We start from the raw sequence: 17,368 nt of genomic DNA on the forward strand, positions 1-17,368 counted from the left end.
AAAATCAATGTTATATATAACATTTCAAATAAAATTTAATTAGATGAGATAGTAACACTCGTACAATCAAATGTATCTAAAGGCACAATTAAGTTTATCATTGTGATCAATCTACATTTTTATGAATAAACAATCATTCATTCATTCAAATAATTTCAGGTATTACCCTCAAGCAGTGGAAGTGTACGGGCCAGACGTAGAAACAGTTGTACAGGAAGAAGACACACAGGCTCTAGACAAACCGTTAGTAGAGCCCGTCAAACACAAGAAGTTCCAAATGCAGGAGCAGCAGTTACCAGAGACAACCTACAACATGGAGTACCTGGCCGATATGCTGGATAACACCAACCTGATGAGAAATGTAACTTTGATGGGACATTTACATAATGGTATAACTTTGTTTCTTAAAAATTTCAAATTATAATACAGCTATAATCTAGCAAGTTCGTTGATGACACTCCCATGACGGTGACAGGGTCAAAGACTGTGTAGGTGTGAAATTGTGCGCGCGCGGCGATGAGGTGCATGAGTCGTGGGTTTATCGCTACATGCCCCCTGCCCCGTGTGGACCACGGAGTAGGAGTGTTACGAATAAAGTTGCCAAGCTATAGCTTCATATTATCAGATAGATCAGAGTTGCGCAAACACACTGGCATTTTGGCATTTATACTGCCTGCAAAATGCATATCACACATCTTTTCATAACAATTGAAAAAATTTGGAAAGAAATATAAAAGATAAATTAATCAAAAAATAATAAAATTAATGTATTTTTGTTTCTTCAAATATACAAAAAATATTCTAAAGATTTCTTTGCACTCTTCCAATTTATTTTATCATTTTTATTGGCCCTTGAATAAAAACTATATACTTTGAACAGCACTGATTTTATTATCGCTGAAATTTCAACATTGTTAGAACACCTACATCATTACAGTGATATATAAAAAAAATTCTGTGACATTATGTATTTATTTCCAGGCAAAACCTCCTTTGTTGATTGTCTCATGCGTCAAACTCACCCCAGTACAATCAACCACGAGACTACCATACCCATGAGGTACACTGACACTTTATTTGTTGAGCAAGAGCGAGGTGTCTCCATAAAGAGTATGCCGGTCACACTCATGCTGAAGGACATAAAGGGGAAGTCACATCTGCTAAATATCATGGATACGCCGGGACATGTTAATTTTAGTGACGAAGTGACTGCTGCTCTAAGGATATCAGATGGTAAGATCTGTAAAACTAAATTAAATTAAAAATAATTTGAAATGTAATAAAAAATATATAAAGTATATAATAGACAAAATATATAAAGTATACAGACAAATAAAAATATTACAGATAGTATTGGTTTTAAACTCACTTTCATTATAAAACTCACTGGCCAAATGCAGATTGGCAGACTTCATAGATGATGAGAATTAAGAAAATTCTCTGTGCAGGTTTTCCTCACAATGTTTTCCTTCACCATTTGAGACACGTGATATTTAATTTCTTAAAATGCACACAACTGAAAAGTTGGAAGTGCATGCCCTGGACCAGTTTTAAACCTACACCCTTTGGAATCAAAGGCAGAGGTTATATCACAGCTCCTCACAATTACTACATTTAACTTTTATAAATTACCTATAATGCAAACATCTTATTTGCATTATAGGTAATTTAAAAAAGTTAAATGTAGTAATATTCTACATTAGTTTAACCATATTCAGTTGACATATTTTAAAATGTTTTATTTGTTTACACATCAGGTGCAGTACTATTTGTGGATGCAGCAGAAGGTATAATGTTAAACACTGAACGTCTCCTGCGGCACGCTGTCCAAGAGAGAGTACCTCTAACTATATGCATCAATAAGATAGACCGTCTTATCCTGGAGCTAAAGCTGCCGCCTGCGGACGCGTACTACAAGCTGAGGCATATAATAGACGAGCTCAACTCCATGTTAGAGACCAACCAACCGCAGGACAATCCTGAAGAGCCAGCGGCTGTGTTGTCACCACTCTTGGGTGAGTACAGGTGTAAATTGTTTACAATTTTTATATTACTTACTAGCTAACGAACGCAACTTCGTCCGCGTGGAAATCAATGTAAACTTTCAAGCCCTATTTCACCACTTCAGGGGTTGAATAGCTTACGTAAACTCCACCACTTTTAGCCTCATCAGTCATCACTATACACTGTGTCACTCCATTATTTGTTTCGTATCAATGTCCGGAATCCATCTTGAGAGAAGCACTCATCTTTCCTTGCCGGATGTCAGCTAAAATCACCTCTCCGATGGTGGCGCCCCCTTGCCGCAACCTAATACCTATGTACAAGTGACCGTAGCGAGCCGAGTGAATGTTCGCCATTAAGCGTCGTTTTTTCACGCCGTTCACATGTCAGCCATTGTGATCACGGAAAAAACAATTTATACCTACATATTAGGTGCATATTTTATATTTTCTGTGTGAATAAACCTCTCCGAAAATGGAGAACGTAAGTGATTTTGTTAAAAGTGAAATTAAAACGTGCACGTTCTCCATCGTCGAGTTCCAGCGGCAGCGGTGGCAGTGATCCTACGAGAAGTAAAGAGCAGAGCATGTAAGGCTTTGCAAACCGTGAGTTACGTACAGTTTAAATTTTATTACAACACGTCACATTTTCAACAAATCCTATGAATAGAAATAGTGAAAATACGTGTACAATTACAGACTAAGCGACGGTAGTAACGATTGATCTTGGCTGCAAATTAGTACGAAATTGTTGCAACTTTATAGGAATCTATTTACTAAAGCGAGTCATAAACCTCATGAATTTATTCAAACATCGTTTTAAATACGAGTATTGATAAACTATATATTGTTGATTTTCCCTTTGTTACGACTTTTCTTCACTTAAAAGAAAAATGTGGGTACCCACATTTTATCATTCACACCCGGAGTTAGTATGAAAGAAAACGTTTAAAGGTACATAATTATGAAAGAATTGCATTCAAATATACTGGAATGTTCTTTCGCAGCTTTGTAAAACTTTTTAAGTTGCCAAATAGTTGTTTTACAAGAAAGCGTGACAAATATTAGTAGACCTATATGATATGATGTTTTGTATAAAATTCCTCCCAAGTGCAAAGCGATTTCAAAACAAGGGGGGGGGGGGGGGTGGCTAAAAAACTTACCCTTGATACACTTAGTTCCAGAAACAGAGCAAAATCTTGAGTTTATTAAGGTTATACATGTAGTATAAATAAGAGTCACAGTGGAATTGCTAAGTTTTATTAAAACAATCAGAGCTAATTTACATTTTGCGTGTTCCCTATCGCAGAGCTGGCGGAAAGAGTGATTGTCACAGACAATATATTATAAACTAAGATGACATTGACAATTGACATTAATAGGTACACTATGGTTGTGAGTGCAGACAGATAATTATAAAATAATTAAGATTAGCAATATATTAATATTGCCTGCCCAATTGCAATTATCACTTTACAACACTTCCCCTCATGCGTAACATGAGAACAAATCTCTACAATGCAGGATTATACAAAACATAAAAATTAACAACTCAGGTTAATAACAAAAATAATCTCTACATTGCCCATCTCATATCTAGCATGATAGTATAAGTGGTACAACAGACTCACAATTATAAGGATACCAAAACGCTTTAATAACTTGTTAATATAGTCTGATTGGTCAAATGTTATAGTCCCATTGGCTCTATCTCTATGTATTTTCATACCCAAACAATTTTTTAAAATGCCTAGGCGTTTAACACTAAATTCAGATTCTAGCAAGTCATACAAGTTTTCCTTATCCTTAGAACTATTACTAAAGATATAAAAGTCATCAACATATAATGCCAGAATCGTTAATTGCTTGTTATTTCTTTTTATATAAACACATGGCTCACATCTATTTTGTACATAACCATTGTTAGTCAACAAAACGTTTACACTATTATTCCACAGCCTACTTGCCTGTTTAAGGCCATATAAACATTTCTGTAACAAACAAACTTTAGTCTTATCATATGAGAACCCTAAAGGCTGTTCCATATAAATAATTTCATCAAGACTACTATGTAAGAAGGCTGTGTTTACGTCCACATGTTCTATGTCCATATTTAATTCATTAGCAATACAAAACAAAATTCTAAGAGAAGTATGACGTACTACCGGTGAAAAAGTTTCAGAGTAGTCAACACCCGGTTTTTGACTAAAACCTCTTGCCACAAGACGTGCTTTATATTTTGTACTGTTACCTGACTCATCAGATTTTAATTTATAAACCCATTTGGAACTAACTATATTGCAGTCCTTTGGTCTATCAACTAATTGCCAAACATTATGTTTTATTAAAGAATTATATTCATCACGCATTGCTGTGAGCCAACAATCTCTATTAGGACTTGCCATTGCCTCATCATAAGATTGAGGTTCATCATAGATAAACCATTGACAAAGAAAAGATACATCTGATGAATCAGATAAGTCATAATCTTTATACCTATCTGGCTTTTTATTCCGAGTGGAACGAACCAGTCGTTCGCAACTGGTACTGGGAACCTGTAGCACTAAATCTTCCCCTCGAACGATAGTCTCGTTCCATACCATTGCATCTGACTGATTACTGTCTCTTTCACTCAGCACACTCTCCTCAGCACTTTGGAAGGAAGATTCCCCTGAAACTGGAGACAAAAATTCATTATTCCGCTCAGATTGACTAGAATTAATGACCATGTCATTTTCATGATTGCATGGACTATTGCTTTGCAAATCCATGTTATTTTCATTTGGACCTATGCTTTGCATATCCACATTATTATTAATATTTCTATTTTCAGTTGGAACCATGCTTTGCAAATCCAAACCTGAATAATTTTCATTTATAGGGTTGCTTTGCATACCTATATTATTATAAATAAAATTATTATTATTACTACTATCACAGTGTATCATTGTATTATCACAGTGGTTTAAGAAATGGTTTTCAAAAAATATTACATTTCTGGAAACAATTATCTGCTTAGGGTTAGTGGGGTCAATCAATCTATAGCCCTTAGTGTTCTCACAATATCCTACAAAGATGCAAGATCTTGATTTAGAATCAAGCTTATCTCTTTTTACCTGTGGAATAAGTGTCATAGCTAGACAACCAAAAACACGTAAATGGCTCAGGTTGACTTTGTTACCTGTCCATGCCTCCTCTGGAGTTTTATTGGGAACTGCTGCTGTAGGGCTTCTGTTCTTAAGATATATAGCTGTAATTACAGCTTCTCCCCAATACTCTTTAGGAAGACTAGCTTCACGAAGCATACAGCGAACTTTCTCAAAAAGTGTCCGGTTAAGTCTCTCAGAGACACCATTTTGAGACGGACTATAAGGAGCAGTAGTTTGATGAACTATACCCTCACTCTGTAAATATTTAGAGAAATAAGCACTGCAATACTCTCCACCCCTATCAGTTCGCAGACATTTTATAGAAAACCCAGTTTGCTTTTCAACAGTTGCTTTAAAATATTTAAATTTGGACAAAACTTCGGATTTATATTTTAATAAATAGCCATATGTTTTTCTAGAAAAATCATCGGTAAACGTTACCAGATATCTAGACTCACCCAGACTACATACAGGCATCGGACCACACACATCAGAATGAACAAGCTCCAACAACTGCTTGGAACGTTTTGCTTCACCCCTAGGAAAACTTTGCACTGCTTGCTTCCCCTCAACGCATGTTACACACTTGTTAGTGATTGCACCATGCTGAGTCGAGTGAATATTAACACCAAAAGCGAGTTTACAGAGAACACTTACCCCATGATGACTCAAATGTCCAAGCCGCTTATGCCATAAGCACAAGTCAGGTGTAACTTTGGCATTTTCCGTTGTGTCAAGCGAACTTTGTGGCTGGGACACAATATTCACATTGGTTACAGCTAAAGACTGCTCCTGTGAATCATATAAAACATTGTCCAAAATATAAATACCCCCCTGTCTGGTGGCAGATACAACAAGAACTTCCCCTTTGAAAACATAACATTTAGTATTATTAAATTTAACAGACAAAGCCTTCTCACATAATTTATATACACTAATTAAATTTGTTGAGAGGTCAGGTACATATAAAACGTCTGTAACTAATTGTGTCTTGTTATTTTTCATAGGAATCTTAACACTACCGTAACCTAGACATCTTAAGGTTGTACCATCAGCAACTTGTACAGTTCTATCACAATTTGTAATATAACTAAACCACTTTATTTCTTTACACATGTGCATAGACGCGCCTGAATCCACAATCCAGTCCTTGTTCTCGAAGACACCAAAACAGTTGGCCACCAATGCTGTTGTTGTGTTGCCTCGCTGTTCTTTCTTGTATTTAAAACATTTTGATTTTTTGTGTCCACTGCGTTGGCAAAAATCACAAACAGGTACCTTTTTAGCCTTACGGTATTGTTGCTTTGACAAAAGGGCCATATCGTCTCTGCTTTCAGTCCTTCGTCGACGTTCTTCTTCTTGCAACAACCTGGTTCGTACTAAATCACTGGATATTATACCTGTGTAGGCAACCGCTTCGAGACTGGAAACTATTATATCATATTCTTGTGGAAGACCGCTTAAAATTATCTCCGCCACTTCAGCATCCTCTATGGTACGACCAATATCTACCAATTGTTGTACAAGAGTGGTAATATGTTCAAAGTATTTCTCCATACTATTAAAATCGGCATATGAAGCGTGATGTAATAGTCTCAACAATGCGACACGCCTCCCGAATCCTTTGTCTTCAAAGACTGAGCTTAATTTGTTCCACGCTTGCTTTGCTGTAGTAACATTTCGTATATATTGCACACATATAGGTTTAACAGATAAACTTATACGAGCGAGCGCGCGTAAATCCTTTGCAGGATCGACAGGCTCAGCTCCTTCAACACAAGACCACAAATCTTCTATGATGAGTAAGTGACGCATGTTAAATTTCCAGATTACATAATTACTCACGCCTTCTAGCTTTTCATGATGCAGATATCCACTCGCAACAGGATTCGCAGAAGCCATTTTTGATGAGCTCTGATGACAATGGGTGACAACGTGTTACCACGCGGTCCACGCAGTAGATGTATTTTCTCAAAATTTTCACCAAATCTTGTAAATCGCGTGATCGGCCTATAACCTCTTGAGTTTATTAAGGTTATACATGTAGTATAAATAAGAGTCACAGTGGAATTGCTAAGTTTTATTAAAACAATCAGAGCTAATTTACATTTTGCGTGTTCCCTATCGCAGAGCTGGCGGAAAGAGTGATTGTCACAGACAATATATTATAAACTAAGATGACATTGACAATTGACATTAATAGGTACACTATGGTTGTGAGTGCAGACAGATAATTATAAAATAATTAAGATTAGCAATATATTAATATTGCCTGCCCAATTGCAATTATCACTTTACAACACAAAACTGTCTTGTTTCTTCATCGTGACATTTCAAGAACAACATCTATTATACTTACCGATAATTCAAGGTAACGTAACGAAAACATTACATTACATTTTAAGACGAATGTTTGATTAAAAAAAAAAAAAAAAAAAAATAATGAGTTTTGAAATATGTGGACCATCAGACATTTTTAAATGGTGTTCATATCTTCAGACCATATCGTATATAGTATTTTTTTCCTTACATGGCAAAAAAGGTAAACAAAGATCCGTCGTCACGACATTCACATATTTCTCACAAACCGTCCGTTTAAACTAAATCATTTATATACACATCACTTCATTTAACGCGCACACCGCGAATTACATAAAAACTGCTTGTAATTAACTATTATATCACATTTATTTCACTAAAAACGAAATCACAACAAGTTTTATTTCTACAGATTAACGAAAATGTTGCGAATTTGACATTTCGTAATGCTAGATTGTCTATGAATTGAAGAGACGGGAAAGATACATGAAATTATAACTTGTCGATAATTATGTACATATTTTTTAATTTTAATATTTGTGTCCTTTGTGGCTTATAAATAAAATAAATGTGTATCTTTATTAACACAGCACCAAAGAATATATTATACTCCATGGAGAAGAAGTAAATCTACATACATGAAAACGTTGGACATAGCAGCGACATTATTTCCGCATACGAATATTTTTTCATAAAGTCAGTGGCAATTTTAAATGGAGATTTTTGATTTTAAAATAGTTGAAGGACCTAATTGAGAAAAAACAAATAATAATTTTAAAAAATATATACAACCGACTTCAAAATATTAACGTTCCCACGAAATTAAAAAAGGGAAAAATAATATCATTATATTTTCTGCCAAGCCAGTGTATTCAATCTATTAATTTAAGGTGTACCCTATCGTAAAGATTTTTGTTTCTCAGACATTATTTTTGTCTGTCATGTGTTTTTTTCAGTAACGACTTAAGTAACATCAGACGGGCTTGGCAGCGACTTCTAAATGATCAATAAGTAGAAAATATAATAATGTTATCTTTCCCTTTTTAGTTTCGTGGGTACGTTAACATTTTGAAGTCGGTTGTATTTTTTCATAATATTTTTTTTTAATATTTTTAATATACCTAATAAATAAATCAATCCATATGAAATTCAACCTAAAATCCACCCATCTGAAAGTCGGAATTTTCGGTTAGTTATATTATTGTTAGTCATACACTACTCAGCAATCAGCAATAATATAACAACCAAACAACAAATAAATAACAAGACTAACAATTGCAAACGAAACAAATAAGTAATGATGATATGGAACAAACATTGACACGACCGCACTGTGAGCATGGAAGCGACAATGTGGCACTTTTTGCTCGCAGTTAACTCATCCTAAACCGAGCTTAACCGATCGCGGCGCGAGTGCTCCCGAATGTTTGTAATTATATAGCACGATCAAAAATTATTAAAAAACCGATAAACCGATTCTTCAACCACTTGCAAAATTTTTAAATTAAGAATAAAGAAAACAATACACAAATACGACTTGAATATTATGATTGCTGGATCAGAAAAATAAATATAAGATTTGAAATACTAATGGAAAAAAATTTATTACTTTTGTTTCGCAATATGGTGAGATTTTTATTTTTCTGGTATACGTAAATCGTGATAGTCAGAGTTATTAGGATATTATATAAAGAAGTTTGAGAGATAGTGATGTACAAGGGGCCGAAACTTTAGTACAAAGGTTTTTGAATATATGACATTATGCGGTAATAAATTTAGTAGGTTCTAGAGCTAGAAAAATGTTACGAATTATAATTAGAGACAGACAGTAAGTGTACATTAATTCCAATTATGTTCTACATAGTCATTTGGACTAGTGGTGTATAACCAAGGTAAAAAAAGAAAGAAATAATAATCTTTAATTCAATAGAAAAATATTTTTGTCGCTTTTTTGTTTTTCTCAATTGTTTTCTTCAACAATTTAAAAATTAAAAATTTCCATTATAAATTGCCACTGACTTTATTTCAAAAATATTCGTATGCGGAAATAATGTCGCTACTATATCCAACAAAATGAAATGAAATGTTAATGTTTTTTAACTTTTGTATCTTTTGTAATTTTTAAAAATGTAAACTGTAAAATTTTTGTAATTTATGTACTTGGAAATAAAGGCTTTAATTATTATTATTATTACTATATCCAACATTTTCATGTATTTCATGATTCACTTCTTCTCCTTGGTGTATATATTCTTAAAATGATATTTAATTTCCTAAAATGCACACAACTGAAAAGTTGGAAAACGAAACGAATATGGAACGTATTCGTTTTTTAAGATGACGTATAGTAACGGATATTTTAGTTTAGTTATTTCAGATATAACGATACCTACTTGATATCGTTACGATGCCCGCGGTTAACTTCTCAACCCTACTGATTGTCTTTGGTTCATAGTCAGCCATTATTGTTGTTTAAAATTGACATCTAAGAAAATTTCAAGTATACCTATTTCAGTTTTAGTTTCTACTCATGCAGCGTTTCAGAAATAATACGTACACTGTGTAATTATACTCAATACCTATTAACTTTTGCTACACAGGTACACGTAATGTTTATTTTAGAACTGGCGCAACACAGCTTTGTCCATTTTGGTTTTGGTACCAAGACTGAACCAAACATTCCGACCAATAATAAACTTGACTTAACTGAACACAACTGATGGAAAGAGAAAAACCGCTTTCGCCTATGCAACCAATTTTGCACCGCATATATCTAAGGCTCGATTAGCACTGAAGTTTAGACAAACAGCAGCTCCTTCAGCTGGCCTAATTGACATTCGGTCTATAAGCACCTAAAAAACCTTTGCAATAACAACGAATTGGATTGCACGATTCCAAGAAATCGAGGAACAAGTGTACCTTTTCTAGAATACACCCTTTAGACTGTAAGTCGGTCCTGGTACTGACACAATACCTCGGGATTGTCGGCATAACTTGGATACAAGCAATGTAAAGTCTTTGTAGGAGTCGTATGTGCTTAACGCTATGCAAGACACTTGAGCGACATCTTCTTAAACGTAAGAGGTAAAGCATTGCTAATCTCATATGGACTGGACTGACCCTTTCACAATAAGGACTGTAAACATTAGAATGGATAACCAACTCCGAGAAGTCTGTGCTGACTCCGATACTTTGCCTCAAGTTTCTTGGCAAACTGGGACGCAAGACGCAACGCAAAGTCCCCTTGTCGGAGTCGAAGTGCTTAACGCTACGCAACAGCGTATGTGCTTAACGCTATGCAAGACACTTGAGCGACATCTTCTTAAACGTAAGAGGTAAAGCAATGCTAATCTCATATGGACTGGACTGACCCTTTCACAATAAGGACTGTAAACATTAGAATGGATAACCAACTCCGAGAAGTCTGTGCTGACTCCGATACTTTGCCTCAAGTTTCTTGGCAAACTGGGACGCAAGACGCAACGCAAAGTCCCCTTGTCGGAGTCGAAGTGCTTAACGCTACGCAACAGCGCTTCAGCAACAGCTTCTTAGTCGTAGGTCGTCTCTCTGACAAATATCAATCTCTTAAAGAGAGGCTGACCTTTGCGACCTGTGTGTGTTGGGCCACAGTCCTTCGAGCAGCTAAGTCAACAGGTTACGTTTACAACACGCCTGTTGCACTGCCTAGGACGGATAAGCAGGCTACACAGTTGGACAATGCAATACTACAACCGACTGCTGCCGATAAGTCAACATAGGTGAAGCAGGGCGACTATTCCTATACCGTTGTGCCCAGATATAGATTAGGTCAAGAATACCTATAGAACACATGGCAAAACACCTATTGGCCATGCCAACACACACTCATATTGGCTTTCAGATGTGGATTGAAAACGCAATTCAATGACATGAAATTCACGATGTCTTGGACGAATGACTCGCATGGTACGCACACCACAAGAAAATGTACTGCGATATTTTATCAGCATTGTCGATTGCAAAGTGCTTAGATGCTTCTTCAGATCTATATATCTATACGTGGATTGCTTATATAAACAGAACAGAGTTATCTAGCAGTCACATCAGGTCCTAACAAAATTAGACAAATAAAATATTTTTATAATAGCTCAATATTTCCTGGACGGGTTTAATACAGAGTTGTCCTCTCGAGTCAGCAAACTTAGTCAGAATGATTTTTCTTTTGACGTGCGACAGCTATATTATTTCAAGTGTGAGACACGCCCAAAACAAGCGTCTTGTGTAGGAACTACTCATGCTGAATAGCCTTTCGAGAGCAGATGATCAGGACTAGTAAGCCTTATACACAACAACACGTTATGTGTACTAAAGAAGCACAACTGGTTGTCTCTTCCACCAAACCTCATCGTACACGGCCACCGGAATCATTCCAGTCATTTCGAGCGGAAAGCTATTAAATTTAAATTTTTTAAATATGGCGATCACACACACACCACAAAACAAACAGATGCACATGCCCCAGTGATTCAAGATTATAATTACTGAGCCTCACCGATTTTGAGTGACTAGAAATGTTGATCCATTGACCTGATCAAGGGCAGCAGTTATCAATATCCAGCCGGCGCTACAATCATATGATAAAGCCAGTTTGAGACAGATGTAAAGAAATGGTGTATCCCACAAACCATTGAATTTATATTCTACAATGTTGGACAAATAGTTTGCTATCTGTCTTGGATGACAAAAGTATGCCAATACAGAAATCGGTACCTAATATAAAAAATTTACTAATTTGACTAGTAGGTGAGATGGGCTTATATTAATGCTTCTTCACGTTGGTATCGATACCTAAAGCTATTTCAGTATCGGAAGAGAAGTTAAATTGGTATCCTAAACTTACCACCGTATTATATAGTTTCACATGATCCTGACAAAATCAATAATTTCTACACCCAGCTTAGCAAGGGCTTCTTCACCGTTGAACATGGATTGTCATAATTTTATCAATCAAGATACTAGTACAATGAACAGCAGTGACGTGCACCTCATACATGCAAAGGATTCGCTTCTACCGGACTCATTTACCGTCATCATAATCAGCCGGGCCTGCCTACTTATGGGATATGGAGCTTGAATCCACCATGCTGCTACAGTGAGGTCTATTATTTAAATAAAAGTAATTAAAATTCATTTATCGCCAGAATGATGAATCTAATGATATTAAATTACATTTTGATGTGGCACAATCTGTCTCATGGGTTGTGGTAAGTAGATTACTTATAGGTACATATCCTAGTTCCTGGGCGTGTCACTGTTGGCTAACATATTTGGACACTAAAGTGCAGAGTATCATTAAGAAGCAATTCATATAGAGTTTTGAAATATAATCGGTAAAAAATCCAAGTATGGTTTATGGGTTTAAGCAACTGCTTTGTATTGCTGTAACTGAATGACAAAACATAACTAATTTAATAATACTAGGAGCTATGTTACGCATGCATCTTGAACAATAATAGGTTAAATAAAATTGTTTTACAAGATCTGTAAAGCAAATCTTTCATCAGATTCTATCCATTTCTAGAAATTCGGACGGATTTGGAAGTCAGATTTAATTACTAACATCTAGAATTCTAGAAAATTACTGATTATGAATTCCAAAATAGGTATACATAACTGGATTACCTAGGCCACTATCAAATTCCTTAACATACATATTAAGAGTATATTTGTTCTTCAAAATTGAGAATTTTCATTTATTCAAAAATACTTTTCAGTATAACTCACATTAAAGCGTCAACCTTGCGAGCACCAGGTGATAACAAACACTTCACTCAAGATGGATTCCGGACATTGATACGAAACAAATAATAGAGAGTTTTAACTACCAATAAAACTTACCTATTATTTTTTCATCAATGTCCGGAATCCAGGTAAGGCCTACCTGGTGCATCATGAGTATAATAATGGCGAACATTCACTCGGCTCGCTACGGTCACTTGTACATAGGTATTAGGTTGCGGCAAGGGGGCGCCACCATCGGAGAGGTGATTTTAGCTGACATCCGGCAAGGAAAGATGAGTGCTTCTCTCAAGATGGATTCCGGACATTGATGAAAAAATAATAGGTAAGTTTTATTGGTAGTTAAAACTCTCTATTTCTCACTAATGATCTCATTGTGAATCCATATACTAAAACAACCCCAATACTATTTTTTTTTTTTTTTTACACTACTCGCGAAGTTAATTGAATATGATAGTGTAGAAACAAACTATACTTTGTGTGTTAATTTGTGGTCTGATCGTTGTCGGTTTTTGTGCCCGAGTCAGAGGACTTGAAGAGATCTGAGGTTCAAACGTGAACTGTGTTGCTACCATACAAAACACAGCTTTGAATTTGTGGAAGCATTAAAGAGAGAAGTGTATTTGAGGCTTTATAAGATCTCTATATCCGCATTACATCGGCTGAAAACTTGACGGCCTCCGTGACGCAGTGGTATGCGCGGTGAATTTCCAAGACGGAGGTTCTGATTTCGATCAGCGGCTGGGCCGATTGAGGTTTTCTTAATTGGTCCAGGTCTGGCTGGTTGGCTTCGACCGTGCTAGTTACCTACCGGCAAAGACGTACCGCCAAGCGATTTAGCATTCCGGTACAATGTAGTGTAGAAACCGAAAAAGGGTGTGGATTTTCATCCTCCTCCTAACAAGTTAGCCCGCTTCCATCTTAGATGGCATCATCACTTACCATCAGGTGAGATTGTAGTAGTGCTAACTTGTAAAGAATAAAATCATGTTTTTGTAGGCAACGTGTGTTTCGCGTCGTCGCTATACGACGTGTGCTTCACGCTGGAGTCGTTCGCGGCGATGTACGCGGCGACGCACGACGCGCTGCGCGCGCGCGACATGGCGGCGTGGCTGTGGGGCGACGTGTACTTCAACGCCAAGACGCGCCGCTTCAGCAGGAAGCAGCCGCACGCGTCCGCGCAGCGCAGCTTCGTCGAGTTCATACTCGAGCCGCTCTACAAGATCTTTGCACAGGTACGATAGAATATGTACATCCTTATGTTCTATAGTGGTGATTATTAAACGCCAAAAATGCTTCGATAGACAGGACTGTAAGAGATCAGACTGTATATTGGACGGAAACAGAAAGGAATAACTCACTTTTTGATTTTTCTCCGTCCAAATTGGCGTTCACCATTTTTCGAAGATGGTGTGCGGTACGGAAAATTGTCCAAGAGCACTGATTAGCATTATATACACAATTTCACATATTAAATAATTCACAGGGGTCCATTAGTATTTGTTTTAGCGGTGTGGCGGTTCGCGGCTCACGGGTAATAACTTGCGCATAAACGCAATAGAATGTAATTAGGACGCGATTTTCATAATTCGTCTCGCGCGTGAGAGTGAAAGAGAAAGAGATAGTCGATATTAAACATATAGATTTCGGGAAGAGGAAAAAGACAGATTTTCATTTTCAACACCCTCTTATGAATGATGGATTTCTAATATAGCAGTAGAAAGATCTAATGATAAATTGGGGTGTAAACATGGCACAAAGGGCAGATTAAGTAATAATTACGGTAATACTTACAGCTTCACTAGACTATCCAACATATCAGAAGGTGGGAAACTAGCCTTTAATATGACGTACATTTGAAAATTAACATACAATAAAAATTATGATTATAAGTGTCTTACGACTTTTGCTGGACTATCCAAAATATCAGAATCTGGGGAACTGCCTCTTATTATTACACATTGCAGAAAATTATGGTTGCAAAAGAAACAGTGATATGTGTGGATCGTTTGGGCAGGTGGTGGGCGACGTGGACGACACGCTGCCGGCCGTGCTGTCGGAGCTGGGCATCAAGCTCACCAAGCAGGAGGCCAAGCTGAACGTGCGCCCGCTGCTGAGGCTCGTTTGCAGCCGCTTCTTTGGAGACTTCTGGTAACTATTGTATATTAAAATTGTTAAACGAATCCAACATGTATCTTTTGTTATGCTTGCAGCAATAGCTTCGAATTTTCGAGTTACGATTATATGTATTGTTGGCATCACAGAACAGACAACGTAAAAAGCTAACGCTTTTAGCAATAGAAGTAGCAAGGGTGCGTGGCCCGCGTACACCCGGGGGTGCGGAACATTGCAAGCGTGTCCACGCATTTACTAGCAGCCTTGTTTTGTTCTGTGACAAAAGGAATAAATAATATTCAACTCTAAAGTAAGGGTGACATATTTCATTTTTCACTAAATATTAAACAGCCATTTAGGCCACGCCCCTGGGTTCAATACAAAGAATTGGCACTTTATAAATCTAGTTACCTTTTATAACTGTGGTTGGCATTATATTGTAAAGAATGTATTTGTTTGTTGAACGCTAATAAGCAAATTCAACATATGACTGAATCCTCACCTGCGCAGTATATCAGATTAAAAACAGGAAATTGAGAGAGCAGCAGAGAGCATTCCTGCAAGGTGCATGCGTGTGTCGGAGAAAATGGGGTTGACATCAGAGGTGGCTGTCAGCAAACTATCACTATTGAATGAAAGTCTATCAGGTCTAACAATTCCCACTAAAAATGTTACAAACAAACTCTGAGTGGCAGAATGACCCCTGACCCTGACCTTGAGTGGAGTCACGCACTTGTGAACGATGTGTGTAGGTTTAAAGGCGTCTTTGACTGTTAACAAACACTCCCCTTTTCCACCCAAGTCCCTCTCCCCGCCTATCTCAAGTAACCCATAATCACACAACAAGAGATGTGGACGGCTCGAACGCCACGAGCACACTGAAGCCGTCCGTGCTGCGAGTCGTTGCAACGCAATACTCCTAGCACCCTGTATATGATGATACTGTGCTGCAGCGGCTTCGTGGACATGGTGGTGCAGCACGTGCCGTCGCCGCAGGCCGCCGCGGCACGCAAGGTGGCGCACGCGTACCGCGGCGCGGCGGGCGCGCTGCACGACGACATGGCGGCGTGCGACCAGGCCGGCCGCCTCGTGGCGCACACCACCAAGATGTACCCCACCGACGACTGCACCTTCTTCTTGGTATGTATTAGTGACTAGTAGAAGCCGCGCGGTATCACCCGCGTGGTTCCCGTTCCCGTAGGAATACGGGGATAATATATAGCCAATAACCTTCCTCGATAAATGGGACCAGTAGTTCCTGAGATAAGCGCGTTCCATCAACCAAACTTTTCAGCTTTATAATATTAGTATAGATTGTCAACCCATATTCGGCTCACTGCTGAGCTCGTTCTCAGAATGAAAGGGGTTATGCTAAATAGTCCACCATGCTGGCCCAATGCGGATTGGCAGATTTCACACGCGCAGAGAATTAAGAAAATTCTTACACATGATATTTCATTTCTTAAAATGTACATAACTGAAAAGTTGAAGTTTCATGCCCCAGATTCTAACCTACGCCCTCCAGAGGCAAAGGTCATATCCACTAGGCTATCATGGCTCTACAAACATAACTGTAGGTTACAAAATTTAAAATATCAGCTTGTTACAAAATTTAAAATATTGTAGGCTACAAACTTATGAAATGCCACTTGCTCTTCTACCATTGTCATCAAGTCACATCAGCATACCTGTGGACTGCCCACTGCTAGAAATAGGGCTACTTTCCAAACACCCTTTTTGTTGTCAAAAAATATTTGCCATATCTTAAAATAATATGACCATTATTACCATTCCCCCCCAACTAGTTAAAGAAGACTGTTTTAATAGTGGGTATGACAATAGTTCAGCGAAGATCCAACCAAGACCTCTCGGTGATGAGGCTTTAAGAGCCTTAGTCGACTTCAACCCTCTGACTCATAAAGTGGGGGATCGACTAACGCCACGAAGCCACCTTGCCAGCACTCCTCTTAGCCCCGACATCCTTCTCTTTTTGTATTGTCTCGC

The 17,368-nt window shown here is 37.5% G+C and overlaps 1 protein-coding gene across 1 annotated transcript in view; it reads left to right on the plus strand.

Annotated features, from left to right (window-relative positions):
• LOC112055942 (116 kDa U5 small nuclear ribonucleoprotein component) overlaps positions 1-17,368 on the plus strand; it is a 28,200-nt gene that overhangs the window by 595 nt on the left and 10,237 nt on the right. The window contains exons 2-7 of the mRNA XM_052881343.1: positions 160-389; positions 982-1,233; positions 1,758-2,015; positions 14,249-14,484; positions 15,267-15,400; positions 16,318-16,504. Coding sequence (XP_052737303.1) covers positions 160-389; positions 982-1,233; positions 1,758-2,015; positions 14,249-14,484; positions 15,267-15,400; positions 16,318-16,504 — 1,297 coding nt within the window. The remainder of the gene's footprint in view (positions 1-159; positions 390-981; positions 1,234-1,757; positions 2,016-14,248; positions 14,485-15,266; positions 15,401-16,317; positions 16,505-17,368) is intronic.

This window comes from Bicyclus anynana, chromosome 4, assembly GCF_947172395.1.
Source record: "Bicyclus anynana chromosome 4, ilBicAnyn1.1, whole genome shotgun sequence".
Lineage (NCBI taxonomy): Eukaryota > Metazoa > Arthropoda > Insecta > Lepidoptera > Nymphalidae > Bicyclus > Bicyclus anynana.